Source organism: Somniosus microcephalus, chromosome 20, assembly GCF_052327205.1.
Source record: "Somniosus microcephalus isolate GS21.2 chromosome 20, FLI_Smic_1.0, whole genome shotgun sequence".
NCBI classification, from domain to species: domain Eukaryota; kingdom Metazoa; phylum Chordata; class Chondrichthyes; order Squaliformes; family Somniosidae; genus Somniosus; species Somniosus microcephalus.
This window is the reverse complement of record NC_141006.1, coordinates 32,074,383-32,094,910: the sequence shown is the minus strand read 5'-3', so window position 1 is coordinate 32,094,910 and position 20,528 is coordinate 32,074,383. Positions and strand designations below refer to the sequence as shown.

Here is a 20,528-nt window from a genome sequence, read left to right as displayed (position 1 = left end):
GCGCTTAGGGCATCACGTGATTTGTGTCGCTGGCCGTTGAGGCCGAAGTTGCGAGCGCGGGAGCGGGAGCTGGAGGCCAGGCTGAGCCGGTGCTTGCCGCGGGAGCGGAAGATTGCGTCGCTCCCATCGGCTGGCCGATGCGGCCGAAGTCGCGAGGCCGGGCTGTAAGGCCGAGTCGGGCCAGTGGCCGCCGCACGTACGTCACGTGATACGTGACGTGACGTCAGTGCGCTAGGGCTTGTCTTAAAGGGGCAACGGCCCAAACAGGTAGGTTAAAGGGGCAACGGCCCAAACAGGTAAGTTATACATACAGTAAGGTAAGTTAAAGGGAATTATGTATCTCAATGTAAGGGACAACCGGTGGTACCACCACATTACGATTCATGATTATGAATAGCTGATTACTGGGAAATAACACAAGAAAGATGATAAAAAAATAACAAAAAGTCTGCCGTTACTGGTTGTATTCTTCAGGTGTGCGATAAATGCAGCGAGCTTACAATGAAGAGAAAGGATTTGGATCATCCATTGAAGTACAAGATGCCAAGAGCAGTTACCCAGACTCAACACGTTGCATGCCGACAGAGGAGGGATTATACAACAAGGGATGAAGTAGACCATGCCTGCAGTGAGCGGGTTACACAGACAGGTGTGTTGTGTCTCCTTGTGTTCTTATTACTATATATAATACAGACACTTTTAACTCATTTTAGTTTACAGCTTTTACTCAGTGCTTTCATGATGTTGCTACCGCATGGTGCGGAGTGATACAAGATGTCCGACCTTGCACTGTGCACTGCCTGACACAGTGTGCCACATAGCAGTATAAATGCACTACTCAAAGTAGTTCCATATAACAATGTAACAAGTAGTTCCATTTAATGATGTGATAATATAACGATGTAACATCCCTCTTTCTCAAAACACTACGACTTGTGCTTCAGCCAGCTTCTGTCTGAAATCCTCCTGGTCCTGGGGAGGATGTATTTTTTGCTGGTAGGGTAGTCTTAAACTTCCTCCCACTCAGCAATTCTGCAGGTGATTTCATATCTGCTTTCAGTAGTGTTGATCTGAGTGATAGGAAGGCAAGGTCTTGGTCTTCCCCCATCTCACTACTTTTGATGAGAGTTCTCTTGACAGTCTGGATCTGTCTTTCAATGAACCCGTGTCCCCTTGGGAAATGTGGGGATGAGGTTACTATTTTGAACCCATACTTTTCTGCCAGAGCTCTGAATTCACTCGATGTGAACTGGGTTCCATCGTCACAGATTACCTTTTCCGGATTCCTTGTTCAGCAAACAAGCTCTTTGCAATTCTGGTGGTAGTTGTGGCTCTCAAGTCTTTCATCCTTCTCACAAAAGGAAACTTGGAATAGTGATCTGCCACTATGAGATACCATTCTTGATTGCACATGAAGAGATCTGCCCCAACAGTATGCCATGGTCTTGACGGTATTTCACTAGGTATCATCTCCTCTTTCTGTTGTGCATTTCTGTATTTCTGGCATATACCACATGCAGAGACCATCTGTTCGATATTTTTGTACATGCCTATCCAGTATACAGCTGATCTGGCTCTCAGCTTGCATTTCTCCATTCCCATGTGGCCTTCATGTATTAGATGGAGAAATTCTGTCTGCATCGTCTTTGGCATGATGATCCTCGATCCAGCAAGGAGAATACCGTCTTCTACTGCAATATTGTCTCTAATCGTCCAGTATTGATGAACTGTCGCCTGTACCTGCTGGATTCTCTCCGGCCACCCCTGTATCACTTGTTGTGTGAATAGTTGCAATTCTTCATCTTTGCTAGTCTCATCTCTGATTTGACTGAGCTTTGTAGGGGTAACACTCACTAGATGGTGGATTTTTACTGTTAGACCCTCCACCTCGTGTTTCTCATATGGTGACAATCGAGACAACGCATCTGCTAGCACCATTTCCTTTCCTGGCTTATATTTAAGCGTGAATTCATAGCTTTGGAGACTTAGAAGTAGTCTTTGCAGTCTTGCAGGTGCTTTGCACAGATTCTTCTTATAGATCTGTTCTAGTGGACGATGGTCACTCTCTATTGTAAACTGCCTTCCATACAGGTATGTATGGAATTTCTCGCATCCATACACTACTGCTAATAGTTCTCTTTCTATGTTGGCGTATCTTGTCTTGGCTGACGTCAAGACCTTTGATGCGAAAGCTATTGGCTTTCCTTCCTGCACAAGAGCTGCCCCTAGTCCTCTGGTCGAAGCGTCTACTTGCAGAGTGACTGGTTTTCTTCTGTCATAATATGACAGACTTGTTTCTTTGCACAACAGTTCTTTAAGCTGTTTGAAATTCCTTTCGTGTGATTCAGACCACTGGTACTCGGCGTCTTCTTTCATTAGCTCTCTGAGATTTGTTGTATGTTCCGACATGTTTGGGATGAAAGAACTCATGTATTGGATCAAGCCGAGGTAACTCCTCAGCTCTTTCTTATCTTTGGGTGGTTTCATTTGAGCAATCGCCACAATCTTCTCAGGATTTGGCTTGACTCCCTCTGGTGTGTAAATCATACCGAAGAATTGGCATTCCTTGACTTTAACTATGCACTTATCGGCATTTAGCTTGATGCCAGCCTTCCTGGTACGCTCCATGGCCTCATGTAGGTGCATATCATGGTCTCTTTCATCTGCTCCATAGATCTGAATATCATCAGCTATTCCTATAGCTCCTCCACAGCCTCTGTATGTCTCGTCTGCTTTCTGTTGAAAGATATCTTGACTGACCTTTAACCCGAATGGTAGCCGCAGGAATTTGTAACGCCCAAATGATGTGTTGAATGTTGTTAGTGTTGTTGATTCCTCATCCAACTTCACATTCCAATATCCATTTCTGGCATCTAGTTTTGAGAAAACCTTGGCTCCTGCCAGTGATGGCGTAATCTCCTCTAGCGTTGGGGTAGGATAGTGGTCCCTCTTTATCGCCTGGTTTAGATCTTTGGGGTCCAAACATATTCTGAGACGCCCGTTTGGCTTTTCTCGTACCACAATTGAGTTTACCCAGTCTGTGGGTTCAGTGACCTTTACGATCACTCCCTTTTCTTCCATCTCCTTTAGCTCTCTTTCAAGCTTTGTCTTCAGCTCGATGGTACTTTTCGTGGAGCATGGATAACGGGCTTTACCTCTGGATCGATGGTGATGTGGTATTGGAAATCTCCAAAACATCCCACTGCATCATCGAAACATTCCGGATACATGTCTATCAAGTCTTTTTTACTCTTGATTTGCGGGCGGTTCTCCAGCGGGGTGTTGCTGTCTATCCTCAGTGACGTTTTCGTCAGCTCGTGATTCACTGAGATCAATCTCAACTTCTCGCAGCTGTTTAATCGCAGGATCGCTGGCTCCTCAGTGTCGGTGACATAGAACATGCAGTTGATGTTCTTTCTTTTATGTGTCCCTTTGACAAAGGTTATTCCGAGTTGTTTAATCTCACTCCCCCCGTATGCTGTCAGCGTGACATTACTTGCCTTTAAACAACCACTTTTCAGGTAGCCATCTTCTCTCAAGTTTTCGGGAAAGATCTGCTGGTACAGTCTCAATGGGAGAATGTTGCTTTGAGCCCGTGTGTCCAGCTTCAACTTTAAGTTGATGGTTGTGGGCTGACCTTTGATCCTCTTTTCGATTTGGATGATGCTGTGCAATTCTCTCCTCGGAGTATTTTCCGCTCTGGACATCTCGTGAAGCTTTACCTTTATGGTTTCGATGTTTAGTGTATTGTCATGACCATAATCATCACCATCCTGCTCATCCATGGCATGGATATTGTGTTTCTTTCTCTGGTTCTGCTGTCTGCCTTTGTTTTTGATGTATGTTCCTTCTTTCTTCGTTCTACACCTCTTTTCCCAGTGGTTTAGTTTGCCACATGCATTGCAGCTTGTTCCATATGCTGGACATTTCCTCTTGTCTGTATAATCGTGCGGTCTTCCACAGTTTCTGCACATGTTTCTCCCGTTGTCATGTGCATATCTTTGTGTGTTGTACTTTTCTCTCACTGTATCCACTCTGTTGTCTGTCTCAGAAGCCGTCCGCATGTCAGCCGTTTGAGAAATCAGCATTCTCATTTGCTGTTTCATAGAAACATAGAAACATAGAGATAGGAACAGGAGTAGGCCATTCGGCCCTTCGAGCCTGCTCCGCCATTCAATGAGATCATGGCTGATCTTCGTCTGAGATCATAGCTGATCTTACCAGTTCAGTACCCCGTCCCCGCCTTTTCTCCGTAACCCTTAATCCCCTTAGCCTTCAGAAATATATCCAATTCTCTCTTGAAAATATTTATTGAATTAGCCTTCACAGCCCTCTGTGGCAGGGAATTCCACAGGCTCACCACTCTTTGAGTGAAGAAATTCTTCCTCATCTCTGTTTTAAATGATTTGCCCGCTATTTTTAGACTGTGGCCCCTGGTTCTGTGCTCCCCGGCCATTGGAAACATTCTCTCTGAATTCAGCCTGTCCAGGCCTGCCATAATTTTATATGTTTCGATGAGATCCCCTCTCAATCTTCTAAACTCCAGTGAGTACAAGCCCAAACTATTTAATCTCTCTTCGTAGGTCATTCCCGCCATTCCAGGTATCAGCCTGGTGAATCGCCGTTGCACTCTTTCCATGGCAAGAACATCCTTCCGCAGATGGGGCGACCAAAACTGTACACAATACTCCAGATGCGGTCTCACCAGCACCTTGTACAGCTGTAGTAAGGTATCCCTATTCCTATACTCGAACCCCCTTGATATGAAGGCCAACATACCATTTGCCTTCTTAATCGCCTGTTGCACCTGCATGCTCTCCTTCAGTGACTGGTGCACAAGAACACCCAGGTCCCTCTGCACTTCCCCATCTCCCAATCTATTGCCATTTAGATAATAATCTACCCTCCTGTTTTTACCCCCAAAGTGGATAACCTCGCATTTATCCACATTATAGTGCATCTGCCACGTATCCGCCCATTCCCCCAACCTGTCCAAATCGCACTGTAGCCTCCTGACATCCTCATCAGAGCCCACCCCTCCTCCTAGTTTAGTGTCGTCAGCGAATTTGGAAATATTGCATCCAATTCCCTGATCCAGATCATTTATATATATTGTGAACAGCTGGGGTCCCAGGACAGATCCTTGCGGCACCCCGCTGGTCACTGCCTGCCACTCCGAAAACGAGCCGTTTATTCCAACTCTCTGTTTTCTATCCGCCAGCCAGTTCTCTATCCACGTTAATACTTTGCCCCCAATTCCATGAGCCTTAATTTTGCATGATAATCTTTTGTGTGGAACCTTATCGAAGGCTTTCTGGAAGTCAAGGTACACCACATCCACTGGCTCTCCCCCATCTATTTTACCAGTTACTTCCTCAAAAAATTCCAGCAGATTAGTCAAACACGATTTACCCTTTGTAAATCCATGTTGACTCTGTCCGATCCTTTCCCCATTTGTCAAGTGCTCCGCTATTTTATCCTTAATAATGGACTCTAGCATTTTGCCCACAACCGATGTAAGGCTTACTGGTCTATAATTCCCTGCTTTCTCTCTACCCCCCTTTTTAAATATTGGGGTAACACTAGCTACCCTCCAATCCACGGGTACTGTTCCCGAGTCAATGGAGTTCCGGAAGATGATCCTTAGAGCATCTGCTATCTCCAGGGCCACCTCCTTAAGTACCCTAGGATGTAGTTTATCAGGCCCCGGGGATTTGTCGGCCTTCAGTCCCCTCAACTTACCCAACACCATATCCCTAGAGATACTAATTTCTGTCAGCTCCTCCCTCTCATTAGTCCCTATGTTTGCCGATATTCCTGGGAGGTTATTTGTGTCCTCCTTTGTGAATACAGAACCAAAGTATGAGTTTAATTGGTCTGCCATTTCCTTATTCTCCATTATATATTCTCCCGAATCGGACTGCAAGGGACCGACTTGGGATTTTACCAGTCTTTTCCTCCTGATATACCGATAAAAGCTTTTGCAGTCTGTCTTTATGTTTGCTGCAAGTTTACTTTCGTATTCTATTTTCCCCTTCCTGATTAATCCCTTTGTCCTCTTTTGCTGTATCCTGTACTGCCCCCAATCTTCCGGTCTGGTGCTTTTTTTTGCCAGTTGATATGCCCTTTTTTTTGATTTTATGCTGTCCCTAATTTCCCTCGTTATCCACGGTTGAGTCACCTTTTTAGGTTTATTTTTATGCCAAACCGGTATAAACATGTTTCATGGCTTCATGAGCTCTCACAGTATCTACAGCCTCTGTTAATTCGAGATTTTCATTTCCTATCAGGGCTTTTTGTACCTCTGCATGTGCTGACCCCCATATCAGCTGGTCCACAAGCCTTTCCTCCATTTCCTTAAATGCACACTTGCTGGCTTCATTTTTCAGCCTTGTTATGAAATTGTCAACTGTTTCACCGAGTTCCTGTCTTAGACTCTGGAATTTGTATCTGTGTATACGGTGATTGGATTTAGGCTCTACATGGTTGCTGAATTTTCCAAAGATTGCCGCAGGGTTTTCCTTTTCCTCTTCAGTCAAACTCCAGCTATTATACAAATCTAGTCCTTTTTCTCCTGTCCACAACAGAATGTAACTAACCTTTTCCTCGTTGGCAGTATCCTTCAGGAAGCTTTTGAATGTAAGGTCACATTTCTGCTTGAACTTGCGGAGTGCCTCTACTAAATCGTCGGCATCCCAGTTCATGAGGGGTTGCATTTGCGCAGTCAGTGCAGCAGCAGCCGCCTTCTTAGTTGCCCATACGATTCACACTCAATCACCGCAGGCACCGGCACTCACGATCAGCTCATATATCCACTTTTCGTCTTATTCGTAGCTCATATAGTACAAGTTGTACTCACTTATACCGCTGCCACCATGTTGTGTCTCCTTGTGTTCTTATTACTATATATAATACAGACACTTTTAACTCATTTTAGTTTACAGTTTTTATTCAGTGCTTTCATGATGTTGCTACCGCATGGTGCGGAGTGATACAAGATGTCCGACCTTGCATTGTGCACTGCCTGACACAGTGTGCCACATAGCAGTATAAATGCACTACTCAAAGTAGTTCCATATAACAATGTAACAAGTAGTTCCATTTAATGATGTGATAATATAACGATGTAACAAGGTGCTTCCCAGTTAAAAGACGCAAACACTGACAGCAGCTTCCACACCCCTGTAGGTTAGTGGGAAACCCACACTGTTCCCAACATGTACCCACTTAACTTTGCTTCTACTACAATGCAAATATATTGAACCAACATTTGCCTTTGAATTAATGATGCATCTGAATCAACTTGCAAACCACAGGCACGTAGACCTTGAACGTCATATTTATGCAAACATGTATTATGAGAGAGTAACCGCAAGGACATGAAGTTGACAGTTGTTTCAGGCAATATCAAAACACTATTGAAGAATTGCTTGGGTGTACTTGATTTTCTTAATATAACATTGGCTGCCAGGGTAACTCATTTGAATGGAGACCCCACCCAGTAAGTAAATAGTGAAAAGCAACTGCAGAGCAATATGTTAGAATCATAGAATCGTAGAATGATACAGCGCAGAAGGAGGCCCTTGAAAGAACTATCCAGTTAGTCCCACTCCCTTGCTCTTTCCCCATCACCCGACAATTTTTTTTCCTTCAAGTATTTACCCAATTCCCTTTTAAAAGTTACTATTGAATCTGCTTCCTCCGCCCGTTCAGGCAGTGCGTTCCAGATCACAACAACTCGCTGCATATTTTAATTTTCCTCTTTTTATTCAGCTGTGGCTCAGTGGGTAGCACACTTGCCTCTGAGTCAGAAGGTTGTGGGTTCAAGTCCCACTCCAGGGACTTGAGCACATAAAGCTAGGCTGACACTCCAGTGCAGTGCTGAGGGAGCGCTGCACTGTCGGAGGTGCCGTCTTTCGGATGAGAAGTTAAACCGAGGTCCCGTCTGCTCTCTCAGGCGGACGTAAAATATCCCATGGCACTATTTTAAAGAAGAGTAGGGGAGTTATCCCCAGTGTCCTGGCCAATATTTATCCCTCAACCAACATAACAAAAACAGATTTTCCAGTCATTGTCACATTGCTGTGTGTGGGAGCTTGCTGTGCGCAAATTGGCTGCCACGTTTCCCACATTACAACAGTGACTCCACTTCAAAAGTACTTCATTGACAGTAAAGCACTTTGAGATGTCCGGTGGTCGTGAAAGGCGCTATATAAATGCAAGTCTTTCTTTTCTTTCTTTCATGTTGCCTCTGGTATTTCCAATTAACTTAAATCTGTGACCTCTGGTTATTGACCCTTCTGCCACTGGAAACAGTCTCTCCTCAGTTACTCTATCAAAACCTTCATGATTTTGAATACCTCTACCAAATCTCCTCTTAACCTTCACTGCTCTAAGGGAACAATCCTAGCTGCTCCAGTCTCTCCACACAACAGAAGTCCCACATTCCTGGTACCAGTCTAGTAAATCTTCTCTGCTCCCTCTCCAAGGCCTTGACATCCTTCCTGAAGTGTGGTGCCCAGAATTAGCCACAATGCTCCAGCTGGGGCCTAACCAGAAACCCTTAACAGCAATGAACCTGTGACGAACAACCTTTATTAAGTTTTTAACATTGACAAATCCAGTATTGAGGTAGGAATGCACTGACATCCTCGAAAGTATTCCTTTTAATTCAGTTTGACCATTAACAATGTGAACATTAACTATAATATTTCTTCAATTCTCTGAGCTTGCATTGTTAGATTGGTTGTGCATACCTAGCCTCATAATTTATTATTCGGACCGATCTTTTGTTGAATGAATCTGAGCTTCTTGTGGTCCTTGCTTAAGAAGCCACTGAGCCTCGCTTGGTATGTATGGGCCTACCTTATACACACTGATCAATTAACTCTTCTGTTCCAAGATTGTTCAATGGTAACTGTAGTGTATGTGCTTTAAGTCAGAACTACTTTTTACAGCTCCTGTATACTGTAGTACCGGCAGTAACCTCACCGGTATATAAGCTGTGCGCATGCCTCTGTACCCCATTCTAGAGATGACCCTCCTCCAGTAAAGACCTGTTGTTTGTTTATGTACAGCATCCGTGTAATTATTTATCCACTGAACCACGGATCTAATAGTGGCGACGACTGTTGATGCGAAACTACCTGCAACATAAAAAAAAAAAAATAGTCGAGTCCAGGAACACGGGCGTCGACCGTGAGCAACCGCCCAGCAGTCAGGCAGTGATCCAACTTCGCTGGGGAGGCTGTGGAGAGCCGGGCTTGGTTCCCCAGCCACAACGAGCAGTAAGAGACCGACGACAGGTCCAGAGCAGACCCTTCCCGAGCAGCGGCGGCTGGAGCCGACCGACGGCAGAGAGAGAGAGCCGGGCAGTGTCGATGGGGTAAGAAAGAGGGTGAAGAGAGCAGGGCGCAGCCGGGGATTGATCACCGAGTGGCGTCGAGGAAAAAAATACTGCAAACCGGAGAGAGAGAGGGTAAGAAACAGCCGGGTTCTAGACTGAGCGGCGTCGACAAATATCAAGAGAAGAACCCGCAGAGCACAGCCAGGGATAACGGGCTGATCAGGGTCCACGGGGCGAAGCAAGGGGAGACGCCATTGAGCCGTGGAGAAGCAGGGAGAGTGCGGGAGGCGCCATTGAGGCGCGGAGAAGCAGGGAGAGCGCAGGAGGCGCCATTGAGCCATAGAGAAGAAGGAAGAGCGCGGGAGACGCCATTTTGTGAAGCCGCAGCGGAGAAGACGGGCGAGCGCGGGAAGGAAGGAAAGTGCGGGAGACGCCATTTTGTGCCAGCGGAGAAGAAGGGGAAGCGCGGGAGGCGCCATTGGTGATAGTTAACGCACAACCAAGGATGCCGAAGAGTGGCAGTATCTCTATGTTCGACAATGAAGTCGAAGATTGGGCGACATATGTGGAACGTATTGAGGTGTACTGCAGGGTGAATGAAGTGCCAGATGCTAATAAAGCACTGGTTCTGTTAAATTCCATGGGTGCAAAAACTTATGGGTTACTGTGAAATCTAATAACCCCAGAGAAGCCGGTAAAGAAGGATTTTGGAAGCATAGTAGAAATCCTACAGGACCACTTAAGCCCCACACCGCTGCTGATAGCAGAACGATTTAAGTTCCATAAAAGGAACCAACACAAAGACGAAAGCAATGCTGAGTACCTAACGGAACTGCGCAAGCTATCGAAATACTGCCAATTTGGAGCGGGACTAGCAGACACGTTAAGGGACAAGTTTGTGTGTGGGCTACAAAGTGAAGGAACCCAGAAACGGCTTCTATCAGAAAAGGACCTTACGCTGGACAAAGCTTTCAATATGGCAGTATCACACGAAGCAGCCGCAAGGGGTGCTGCAGAGATACAACGGAGACCGTAAGAATACGGCACCAACGAAATGACCTATGGAACAGGGAAGTGCTATCGCTGCGGCAGAACAACACATGACCAGAAAGATTGTTGGTTCAAGGACCAAGTGTGCAGACAGTGTGGGAAAGCAGGACACATAGCAAGAGTCTGCAGGTCTGGGAAGAAAACCAACAGTAAGAAATCTCTACAGGAGAAGTACAAAAAGGTACACCAGGTGATGGACAGTAGTTCAGACGAACAGAAAAGTGACACAGACTCCGGAAGCAAGGAGCTGGGTTGTCTGAAACTACATAATGTAACCAAAATAGAGGATCACCAGACTATCTGGGTTACACTCAAGATAGACGGAGTCCAAGTGGAAATGGAATTGGACACAGGGTCAGCTCTAACAGTCATAAATCAAAGAGACTACAAGCGGCTATTTTCACACATACCCTTGAAAGCTACAGAGATTGTCTTGAAGACGTATACGGGGCAAAAAGTCTACCCCAAAGGAAAAGTAAGGGTGAAAGTGACATATAAAGGTCAGGAAATACCTAAAATGGATATATATGTATTGCCAAATGGAGGACCACCACTGCTAGGACGTGAGTGGATCCGGAAGATACATTTAGATTGGCATTCCATACAGGCACTGAAGGTGGAGGCCAAAAAGGATGACGACGTCACACCTGGACGACTGTCAAAAATGCTAACTGACGCAAAAGAAGTGTTCCGGGAGGGACTAGGAACACTAAAAGGAATAACAGCAACAATTAAAATAGAGGATAATGCAAGCCCAAAGTTTCTGAAGGCCAGACCAGTGCCTTATGCGATCAGACCAGCGGTTGAAGCAGAGCTGGAAGGGTTGGAACGTTCAGGAGTACTGTCCAAAGTGGACTGGAGCAAGTGGGCTACACCCATCGTCCCTGTAATGAAGAGGTCGTTGAGTAATACGCCTGGGGAACCAAAGAAGGTCCGCATCTGTGGGGATTTTAAGGTGACAGCGAACCCAGTCCTTCACACGGTGCAATATCCGCTTCCACGAATTGAGGATATTTTCGCCTCGCTATCTGGTGGTAAACACTTCACCAAAATTGATCTAGCCCAGGCGTACTTGCAAATGGAGGTAGAAGAAGCTTCGAAACATTACCTTACGATCAACACCCATAAAGGTCTCTATCAATACAACCGGCTGGTGTTTGGAGTAGCCTCGGCTCCGGCTATCTGGCAAAGGGCGATGGATCAGGTCCTGCAAGGGATTCCAGGGACCCAGTGTTATTTGGACGACATCTTGGTCACGGGCGAAAATGAAGGTGATCACCTCGCTAACTTGGAGAAGGTGCTCGCCAGATTAAAGGAATATGGGCTACGAGCTAATCGCCACAAGTGCGAGTTTTTCCAGAAACAGATCTCGTATTGCGGCTACATCATCGATGAAGAGGGGTTACATAAGTCCCCTGACAAGATTGAGGCAGTAGTCAAGGCTCCAGCACCGGGAAATGTGTCACAACTGAGGTCGTTCCTCGGGCTGGTATACTATTACCACAAGTTCTTACCAAATTTGTCTACGGTACTACACCCGCTGAACACCCTACTGCAAACAGGGGTGCCTTGGAAGTGGGATGATGAATGTAGACGAGCTTTCCAGAAGTGTAAAGAATTGATCACATCAAAAGAGGTGTTGGCCCATTTCAACCCAGCACTACCAATTCGTTTGGCATGTGATGCATCACCCTACGGCATTGGGGCGGTGCTGTCGCACAAATTCCCAGACGGGTTGGAGAGGCCAGTGGCCTTTGCGTCTCAGTCACTAACCTCAGCCGAGCGCAACTACGCCCAGATTGACAGGGAGGCCCTCAGCCTAGTATGGGGAGTAAAAAAATTCAACCATTATCTGCATGAGCAGAAGTTCACCTTGCTGACTGACCACCAACCACTTGTCTCCATCTTTAATCCTAAGAAGGGCGTGCCAGTAATGACTGCACAGCGGTTACAAAGATGGTCCCTGTTTCTAGGGGCGAATCAATATGAAATAGAATATAAAGGCACGAAACAGCGTGGGAACGCTGATGGGCTATCGCGCCTGCCACTGCCTCCGGTGGAGGAAGCACCAGCAGTGGACCCTATCGAGATATTTTATTCGTCGATAATTGAACGATTGCCAGTAACAAACGCGGATATAGAGAAGGAGACCCGCAATGACCCGACGCTGTCACGGGTATATGAATTGACGGTGAGGGGATGGCCAACACATGGCGACTGACTGTTGCCAGCATTCTCATCCAGAAGAGAACAACTGTTAGCATGCCAGGGGACAGTGATGTGTGGATCCAGAGTGGTGATTCCACCCAAGTTAAGGGAGAGAGTGCTAAAGGAGCTACATGAAGGTCATCTGGGGGGAGTGAAAATGAAAAGCCTTGCTAGGGCTTATGTGTGGTGGCCGGGAATCGATCAACAAATCGAAGACCTAACTAATAGCTGCTTAGGATGCCAGAAGGTCCAAAATGCACCACCACATGCCCCTCTACACCCATGGGAGTGGCCTTCCTCTCCATGGCAACGGGTGCACATTGATTTTGCTGGTCCATTCATGGACTCAATGTTCTTAATAGCAGTGGATGCTCATTCAAAGTGGCCTGAGGTGATAAAGATGTCTTCAACCACTACAGAGAAAACGATTGCAGTCCTACGGACCATATTTGCCAGAAACGGTTTGCCAGAGCAGATCTGCTCTGATAATGGACCACAGTTTGTGTCCGACGAGTTCCAAAAATTCATGAAAAGGAATGGGGTAAGGCATTACACATCCGCCCCGTATCATCCAGCCACCAATGGATTGGCTGAGAGGTTCGTACAAACCTTTAAGAAGGCGATAAAGGCCCTGTGTGACGAGAAAATTCCACTTCAGCATAAGATGGACAATTTCTTATTAGCCTACCGAAATGCGACACATGCAGTTACCAACCAGACCCCGGCCATGATGTTCTTTAACCGAAGGTTGAGATCTCGTCTGGACTTGCTCAGACCAAATGTGCGAAGAAATGTTGAGGACAAACAATTCCAGCACATCAACGAGAAGCCGACAAGGAGCTTCAATGTAGGGCAACGAGTCTTGGCCCGTGACTATCGAACAGAGAAGTGGCAACCCGGAACGATATGTACAAGGCAGGGGCCATTAATGTACACAGTGGATGTCGGGGAGAACATTGTGAGACGCCACGTTGATCAGATCTTAGCGTCACAGGAAGGCGTCAACCCCATGTCTTGAGTACCTGGGGATGAACCCGACATACCGGTAGCATCTACTTCAGACCCAGTAGCAGTGGAACCTGATGAACTACCCGATGAAAAGGGGTCAGAATCGCCTCTGCACCAAGAACAAGAACCTCCGGAAAGGCGCTATCCCGAAAGGGTCAGGAAGCCGCCTGAAAGACTGAATCTATAAATGAACTTTTGTTATTAAATGTACATGTAAAAATGTAATTGTTATTTGAATATTAAGGGGGTATTATTAATCTAAAAAGGGAGGAATTGTAGTGTATGTGCTTTAAGTCAGAACTACTTTTTACAGCTCCTGTATACTGTAGTACCGGCAGTAACCACACCGGTATATAAGCTGTGCGCATGCCTCTGTACCCCAGTCTAGAAATTACCCTCCTCCAGTAAAGACCTGTTGTTTGTTTATGTACAGCATCCGTGTAATTATTTATCCACTGAACCACGGATCTAACAGTAACTCTGTTTTTTAATAAACAAATGTACTTTAAGCCATTGGGTACCAATAGATTTGCTGATTTTGAGTTGGACATCATTTATCGTTTGAATTGGTAAAACCTTCTTCCTTTTGTAAAGCACTATTTGTATAATCTTTTCTATTTCAATTGAGTTGACAATCATGAGGTTGAACGTAATCTGCTTTTATCTTGTGTGGGACCCACACTGGCGACACTGGCTCCTGACTGGCAGGACCATTACAGCTAGCTGAAACCTGGAAGTAAACTTGCTGGAATTTGCTAAGCCAGTGGCTGGTAAGCCCCTACAAAAAGGCACCACCAGTAAATATATTAGTGCAATCCAGAAACAGCTTGAGATCTACGCTTTCCTGCTTGTTGTTCTAAAATCTGCCTCTTCAGCAGGGCTGGATTAACAACCAGGCCACCTCAGCACATGTTTAGGCGCAGAGGGGGCAAGGGAGAGCAAAATTGAGTATGGCTTAGTTTTATACTGTGCCTATGGCTGAATATGTTCTTTATTCAGGCCTACTCCTGGTCCAGCTGGACCATACTCTGTTACTGTAGTGTAGTCAGCATACTTTAAAGTTTGATGATGTTGCCTCAGGTTGTTTGTGAATGAGAGGCCAAGCAAAACAGACCCATCCCATGGGGTCCAGATAATGTATGGACTGATTCACCAACAGTCCCTGATTGATTTTTTTTGTTGATGAATTGCCACATTTGGAATCTGAGCACGGCTCAGTTTTATACTGTGCTTGTGGCTGAGTACGTTCTTTATCCAGACCCTACTCCTGACCTAAGCTGGAGCTTACTGTAGCATAGCCAGCATACTTTAAAGTTTGATGAGATTGCCTCAGGTTGTTTGCCATATCTGAAAACAAAAGCCATTCCAATGTTGTTCTTTGGAGCAGCCAGGCACAAGGTCTTACCTATTTATCATTGGGCCTCTTGTTGCTGCCTGTCTGTTATAGAACCAGTTTATCCATGTAAATCATGCCAGAAAATATGGTTATTTAAGAGCTTCACTGAAAAGACCAGATTAATCATATTGAAAACTCTCCGTCATCTTCCATCAAGCACATTGATGTCTTTGATTTATTCTGCAGTGCGTGCCATTTATCCATCAACTCAGTTTGTTTCTGCCCTATGGAAGATCTCTTTAAACATCTGATACAATTATACAGATTTTTACTGATGGTTGATAGCAAGTAAATCAGCCACAGTTCATTTTTGCTCATTTTAATGGGTGCCCATACACTCAGCTCCTTTCCTACCTACTGCAGTAATATTTAAACGTGCTAAACCAATGAGCCCTATGTCATTCTCTCAATCCTTCTTGACATCAATACCTAAAAGGGATGTTCCATCCAATGCGGTTATCACCAGATACTTGTCTAGAGCTTTGCCACCATCAGTTAGATCCCCTGGTATGCTGAGATGGTCCAAATGCAGCATTCACTTCCTTCAAAAATCCACACTGTAAATTGGAAAGATGTGCACTCCATTTAATTACACTGTAGTTACACAGGACTGGGTCTATGTGAATTTAAAATTGCTGCAGAACTTTATCTCTCCAAAATGTCACTGTTTGGCCAGCGATGCTCCACGTGGTGAGGAGCTGATGCGCTATCAATTACTCATAAAAGACGGAAAGTTAGGAGAGTAACTAAAAGGCTTTTATTAGCAAAGAACAGAGCATGCCTCTCGTGGTTGACTGGGTTCCAAGAAGGCAGGGGGCTGCAGAGCAGTCACCTTTATACCTGGGCCTGTGGGTGGAGCCAGGGGCAGAGCCAGCAGAGGCATGCTGAGGCATGCATAGATACAACAGTGTGCAACAACAACAACAACGGTGAACAACAATAACAGTGGTTTACCACATTCACCCCTTGTTTAAAATTGAGTCCGGCGGGGTGAAGTGTACTAAAGGTTCGTGTAAGTAAGTCTATCAGGTGGCCTTGTATGCCGTCCTGATCGTCGTGGTGGCAGCGGTGATGGTGCCGCATCCAACGTTGAATCTGGCGTCTCATTGAGTGGTTGGGTGGTCAATGATGGGTCCTGGGGCTCCGGCATGCCATCTACCGGGGTTGGGTTGTGGGTAGTGGTGGATGGCAATGGTAGTGTTTCAGGGGCACCCGAAGGTGCGAGGTCTCATATGGAGACTGTGTCCTCCCGCAATGGTAGTGTTTCAGGGGCACCCGAAGGTGCGAGGTCTCGTATGGAGACTGTGTCCTCCCGCCCGTCCGGGTATGCCACGTAAGCATACTGGGGGTTGGCGTGGAGGAGGCTCACCCTCTCGACCAGGGGGTCCATTTTATGGGACCTCACGTGCTTCTGCAGTAGGACGGGTCCTGGAGACGTCAGCCATGTCGGTAGCGAGGTCCCCGATGTGGACTTCCTGGGGAAAGTGAACATTTTTTCATGGGGGGTGGCATTGGTGGCCGTACAAAGCAGTGACCGAATGGAGTGGAGCGCCGCAGGGAGGACCTCCTGCCAGCGAGAGGTCGGAAGGCCCTTAGATTTTAAGTTTAAGAGGACGGCCTTCCAAACCGTCGCATTCTCTCTTTCCACCTGACCGTTCCCCCGGGGGTTGTAGCTGGTGGTTCTGCTTGTAGCAATACCTCTCATGAGCAGGTACTGACGGAGTTCGTCGCTCATAAAGGATGAGCCCCGGTCACTATGGATATAGCTAGGGAAGCCGAACAAGGCGAAAAGGTCATTCAGACATTTAATGACCGTGGTACTGGTCATGTCCGGGCACGGGATGGCAAACGGGAAACGGGAGTACTCATCAATTATGTTGAGGAAGTACACGTTGCGGTCAGAGGAGGGGAGGGGCCCTTTAAAATCGACGCTCAGGCGCTCGAAGGGGCGAGTGGCCTTGATCAGGCTTGCTCTGTCTGGCCTATAAAAATGTGGTTTGCACTCGGCACAGATTTGGCAGTTCCTGGTCATGGTCCTGACCTCCTCGATGGAGTAGGGCAGGTTACGGGATTTGATGAAATGGAAGAACCTGGTGACCCCCGGGTGGCAGAGGTCATTGTGGAGGGTCTGTAGTCTATCGACCTGCGCGTTGGCGCATGTACCACATGATAGGGCATCTGGGGGCTCATTGAGTTTCCCGGGCCGGTACAAAATATCGTAATTGTAGGTGGAGAGTTCAATTCTCCACCTCAAGATCTTGTCGTTCTTGATTTTGCCCCTCTGATTATTATAAAACATAAAAGCTACTGAACGCTGGTCAGTAGCAGGGTAAATCGTTTTCCGGCCAGGTAATGCCTCCAATGTCGCACCGCTTCCACAATGGCCTGGGCCTCCTTTTCGACAGAGGAGTGTCGAATCTCGGGGCCCTGGAGGGTCCTTGAGAAAAAGGCCACGGGTCTCCCCGCCTGGTTAAGGGTTGCAACTAGGGCGAAGTCGGATGCGTCGCTCTCCACTTGGAACGGGATGGACTCATCCACTGCGTGCATTGTGGCCTTCGCAATATCTTTTTTTATGAGAGTGAAGGCTGCACATGCCTCTGCTGTCAGGGGGAAGGAGGTGGACTTGATGAGGGGTCTGGCTTTGTCCGCATAGTTGGGCACCCACTGAGCATAGTAAGAGAAAAACCCTAGGCATCTCTTCAGTGCTTTTTGGCAGTGGGGGAGGGGGAGGTCCATAAGGGGGCGCATTCTGCCGGGGTCGGGGCCGATGACTCCGTTCTCCACTACGCAGCCAAGAATGGCGAGGCGCGTGGTGCGAAACATACATTTGTCCTTGTTGTATGTTAGATTCAGCCGCTGGGCCGTACGGAGGAATTTCTCTAGGTTAACGTCATGGTCCTGCTGGTCGTGGCCGCAGATGGTGACGTTGTCTAGATAGGGGAAGGTGGCCTGCAGCGCGTTCTGGTCAACCATTCGGTCCATCTCCCTTTGGAAGACCGAAACCCCGTTGGTGACGCCGAAGGGGTCTCGGAGGAAGTGGTAGAGACGACCGTCAGCTTCAAAAGCTGTGTACTGGCGGTCCTCAGCCCTGATGGGGAGCTGGTGGTATGCCGACTTCAGATCAATCATCGAGAACACCCGGTATTGTGCTATCTGATTGACCATGTCAGATATGCGGGGGAGTGGGTATGCATCTAACTGGGTGTAGCGATTGATCGTCTGGCTGTAGTCAATAACTAGGCGCTGTTTTTCGCCAGTCTTCACTACCACCACTTGTGCTCGCCATGGGCTAGTGCTACCCTCAATAATCCCTTCCTTCAGGAGTCTTGCTACTTCGGATTTAATGAAGCTCCTATCCCCGGCACTGTACCGCCTGCTTTTGGTAGCGATGGGCTTACAGTCGCGGGTGAGGTTAGCGAACAAGGGGGGGGGGGAGACTTTAAGCGTGGAGAGGCTGCAAATGGTGCGCGGCGGGCGATTTAAAAGCTGCTGGCTGCAGACTGTGAGTGGAGGGAGGGGTCCGCCGTACGCTAATGTGACACTTTTAAGGTGGCACTGAAAATCCAACCCCAGTAGAACGGCAGCACAGAGATGGGGCAGGACAAGAAGTTTAAAATTTTTGTATTCTGTGCCCCTTACTGAAAGGGTCACTACACAGTAGCCACCGACGTCTGCTGAATGGGATTTGGAAGCCATAGAGATCCGATGGCGCATTGGCAGGACCGGGAGAGAGTAACTGTGCACCGTGTCGGGGTGGATAAAGCTCTCCGTGCTCCCGCTGTCGAAAAGGCAGGTAGTGGCGCGGCCGTTTACCGTAATGTCCATCATGGACCTGGACAGTTGGTGAGGGAGAGATTGGTCCAGCGTCACGGAGGCCAGCGTATGGTCGAGCGAGTCGCTGTGGTCGTCAGACGAGGCGGTGGTTGAGTCCGGGTCACCCGCGATTGGAGTTGGAGGCGTCCAAGATGGCGGACAAAATGGCTGCACCCATGATCCCGATCCCCACGCGGCTGGAGGTGTCCAAGATGGCGGACAAGATGGCTGCCCCCACGGTTCACACGCGGCGCTGCTGGCGTTAGCGGTTTTACCTTTGCAGGCGCTGATGTAGTGTCCTTTCTTCCCGTAGCCAGAGCAGGTAGCGTTTTTCGCCGGGCAGCGCGTTCTGGGGTGTTTTGCCTGGCCACAAAAGTAACATTTCGGGCCCTTGGACATCGCTGCAGCAGTTGGTGCCGGGGGTGGCGGTCCCATGACCCAAGGTTGCGGCGTCCACGGTGCGGAGCGGTTAGGGGAGAATGCGTCCATATTCCGGTGGGCCGCATCTAGCGAGAGCGCGAGGGACACTGCCTTCTTCAGGTCAATTTCGCCCTTCTCCAGCAGTCTCTGCCGGGAGTAGTCGGATTTGAGGCCCGCAACGAAGGCATCTCGGATAAATCCCTCCGCGTGTGTCGCGGCCGATACCTCTTTACAATCGCAGGCTCGGCCGAGTATCTGTAGTGCCCGTAGGAATGCCTCCACCGATTCCCCGGACTGCTGTTTGCGGGATCTCAGGAGGTGTCTGGCATAAACCGTATTTACCGGGCGTGTGTATTGTCCTTTTAGCAGATCGATAGCCGCCGTGTAGGTAGTCGCGTCCTGGATGAGCGTGTAGACTTGGTGGCCCACCTTGGAGGCCAGGATTTTTAGTTTGTTTCCATCTAGTGTCACGGCTGAGGCTTCCAGGTAAGCTTCGAAGCAACGCAGCCATTGTGCGAACTTGGTAGACGAACCCGTCTCTTGAGGGTCTAGGTCCAGGCATGTTGGTCTGAGGGCATGCAGCAGCGCCTGCTGCTCAGCGTTTGGTGCCGTCGTTTGCTGCAGCGCCTGCTGCTCAGCGTTTGGTGCCGTCGTTTGCTGCAGCGCCTGCTGCTCAGCGTTTGGTGCCAACATTTTGTTTTTGCTAATAAAATTGATGCGCTATCAATTACTCATAAAAGACGGAGAGTTAGGAGAGTAACTAAAAGGCTTTTATTAGCAAAGAACAGAGCATGCCTCTCGTGGTTGACTGGGTTCCAAGAAGGCAGGGGGCTGCAGAGCAGTCACCTTTATACCTGGGCCTATGGGTGGAGCCAGGGGCGGAGCCAGCAGAGGCATGCTGAGGCATGCATAGATACAACAGTGTGCAACAACAACAACAACAACGGTGAACAACAATAACAGTGGTTTACCACAGGAGCCCAACCTGAAGGAAAGTCAAACACAATGTAGAGCATTGATACAACACTTGCAGAAGCAGTCAGTGGGCAGACAGAATGGAGGCTGATAACCCAGAAAGTTGCTTTTCGTTGCCACATCCTAGAATTCCCACTGGCTTTGTGCTTCACCCCTCCATTTTCTGGCTGCCACTGGGAATCATGTTCACTTTGGTCCCGGTGAGATCGACCACAAGCTCAGAAGACACAGCCTCTTGTTTCATTGCGCTGCTGGATCCAATCGTAGAAACCTCTCTGTAAGATCCTCAAAATCAGACGGTGCTTTCTGACT

The 20,528-nt window shown here is 47.7% G+C and overlaps 1 protein-coding gene across 1 annotated transcript in view; it reads left to right on the top strand.

Annotated features, from left to right (window-relative positions):
* The window catches only part of LOC147103105 (uncharacterized), a 108,346-nt gene that overhangs the window by 25,343 nt on the left and 62,475 nt on the right, over window positions 1-20,528 (top strand). Inside the window, exon 6 of the mRNA XM_085962420.1 lies at window positions 475-649. Coding sequence (XP_085818546.1) covers window positions 475-649 — 175 coding nt within the window. The remainder of the gene's footprint in view (window positions 1-474; window positions 650-20,528) is intronic.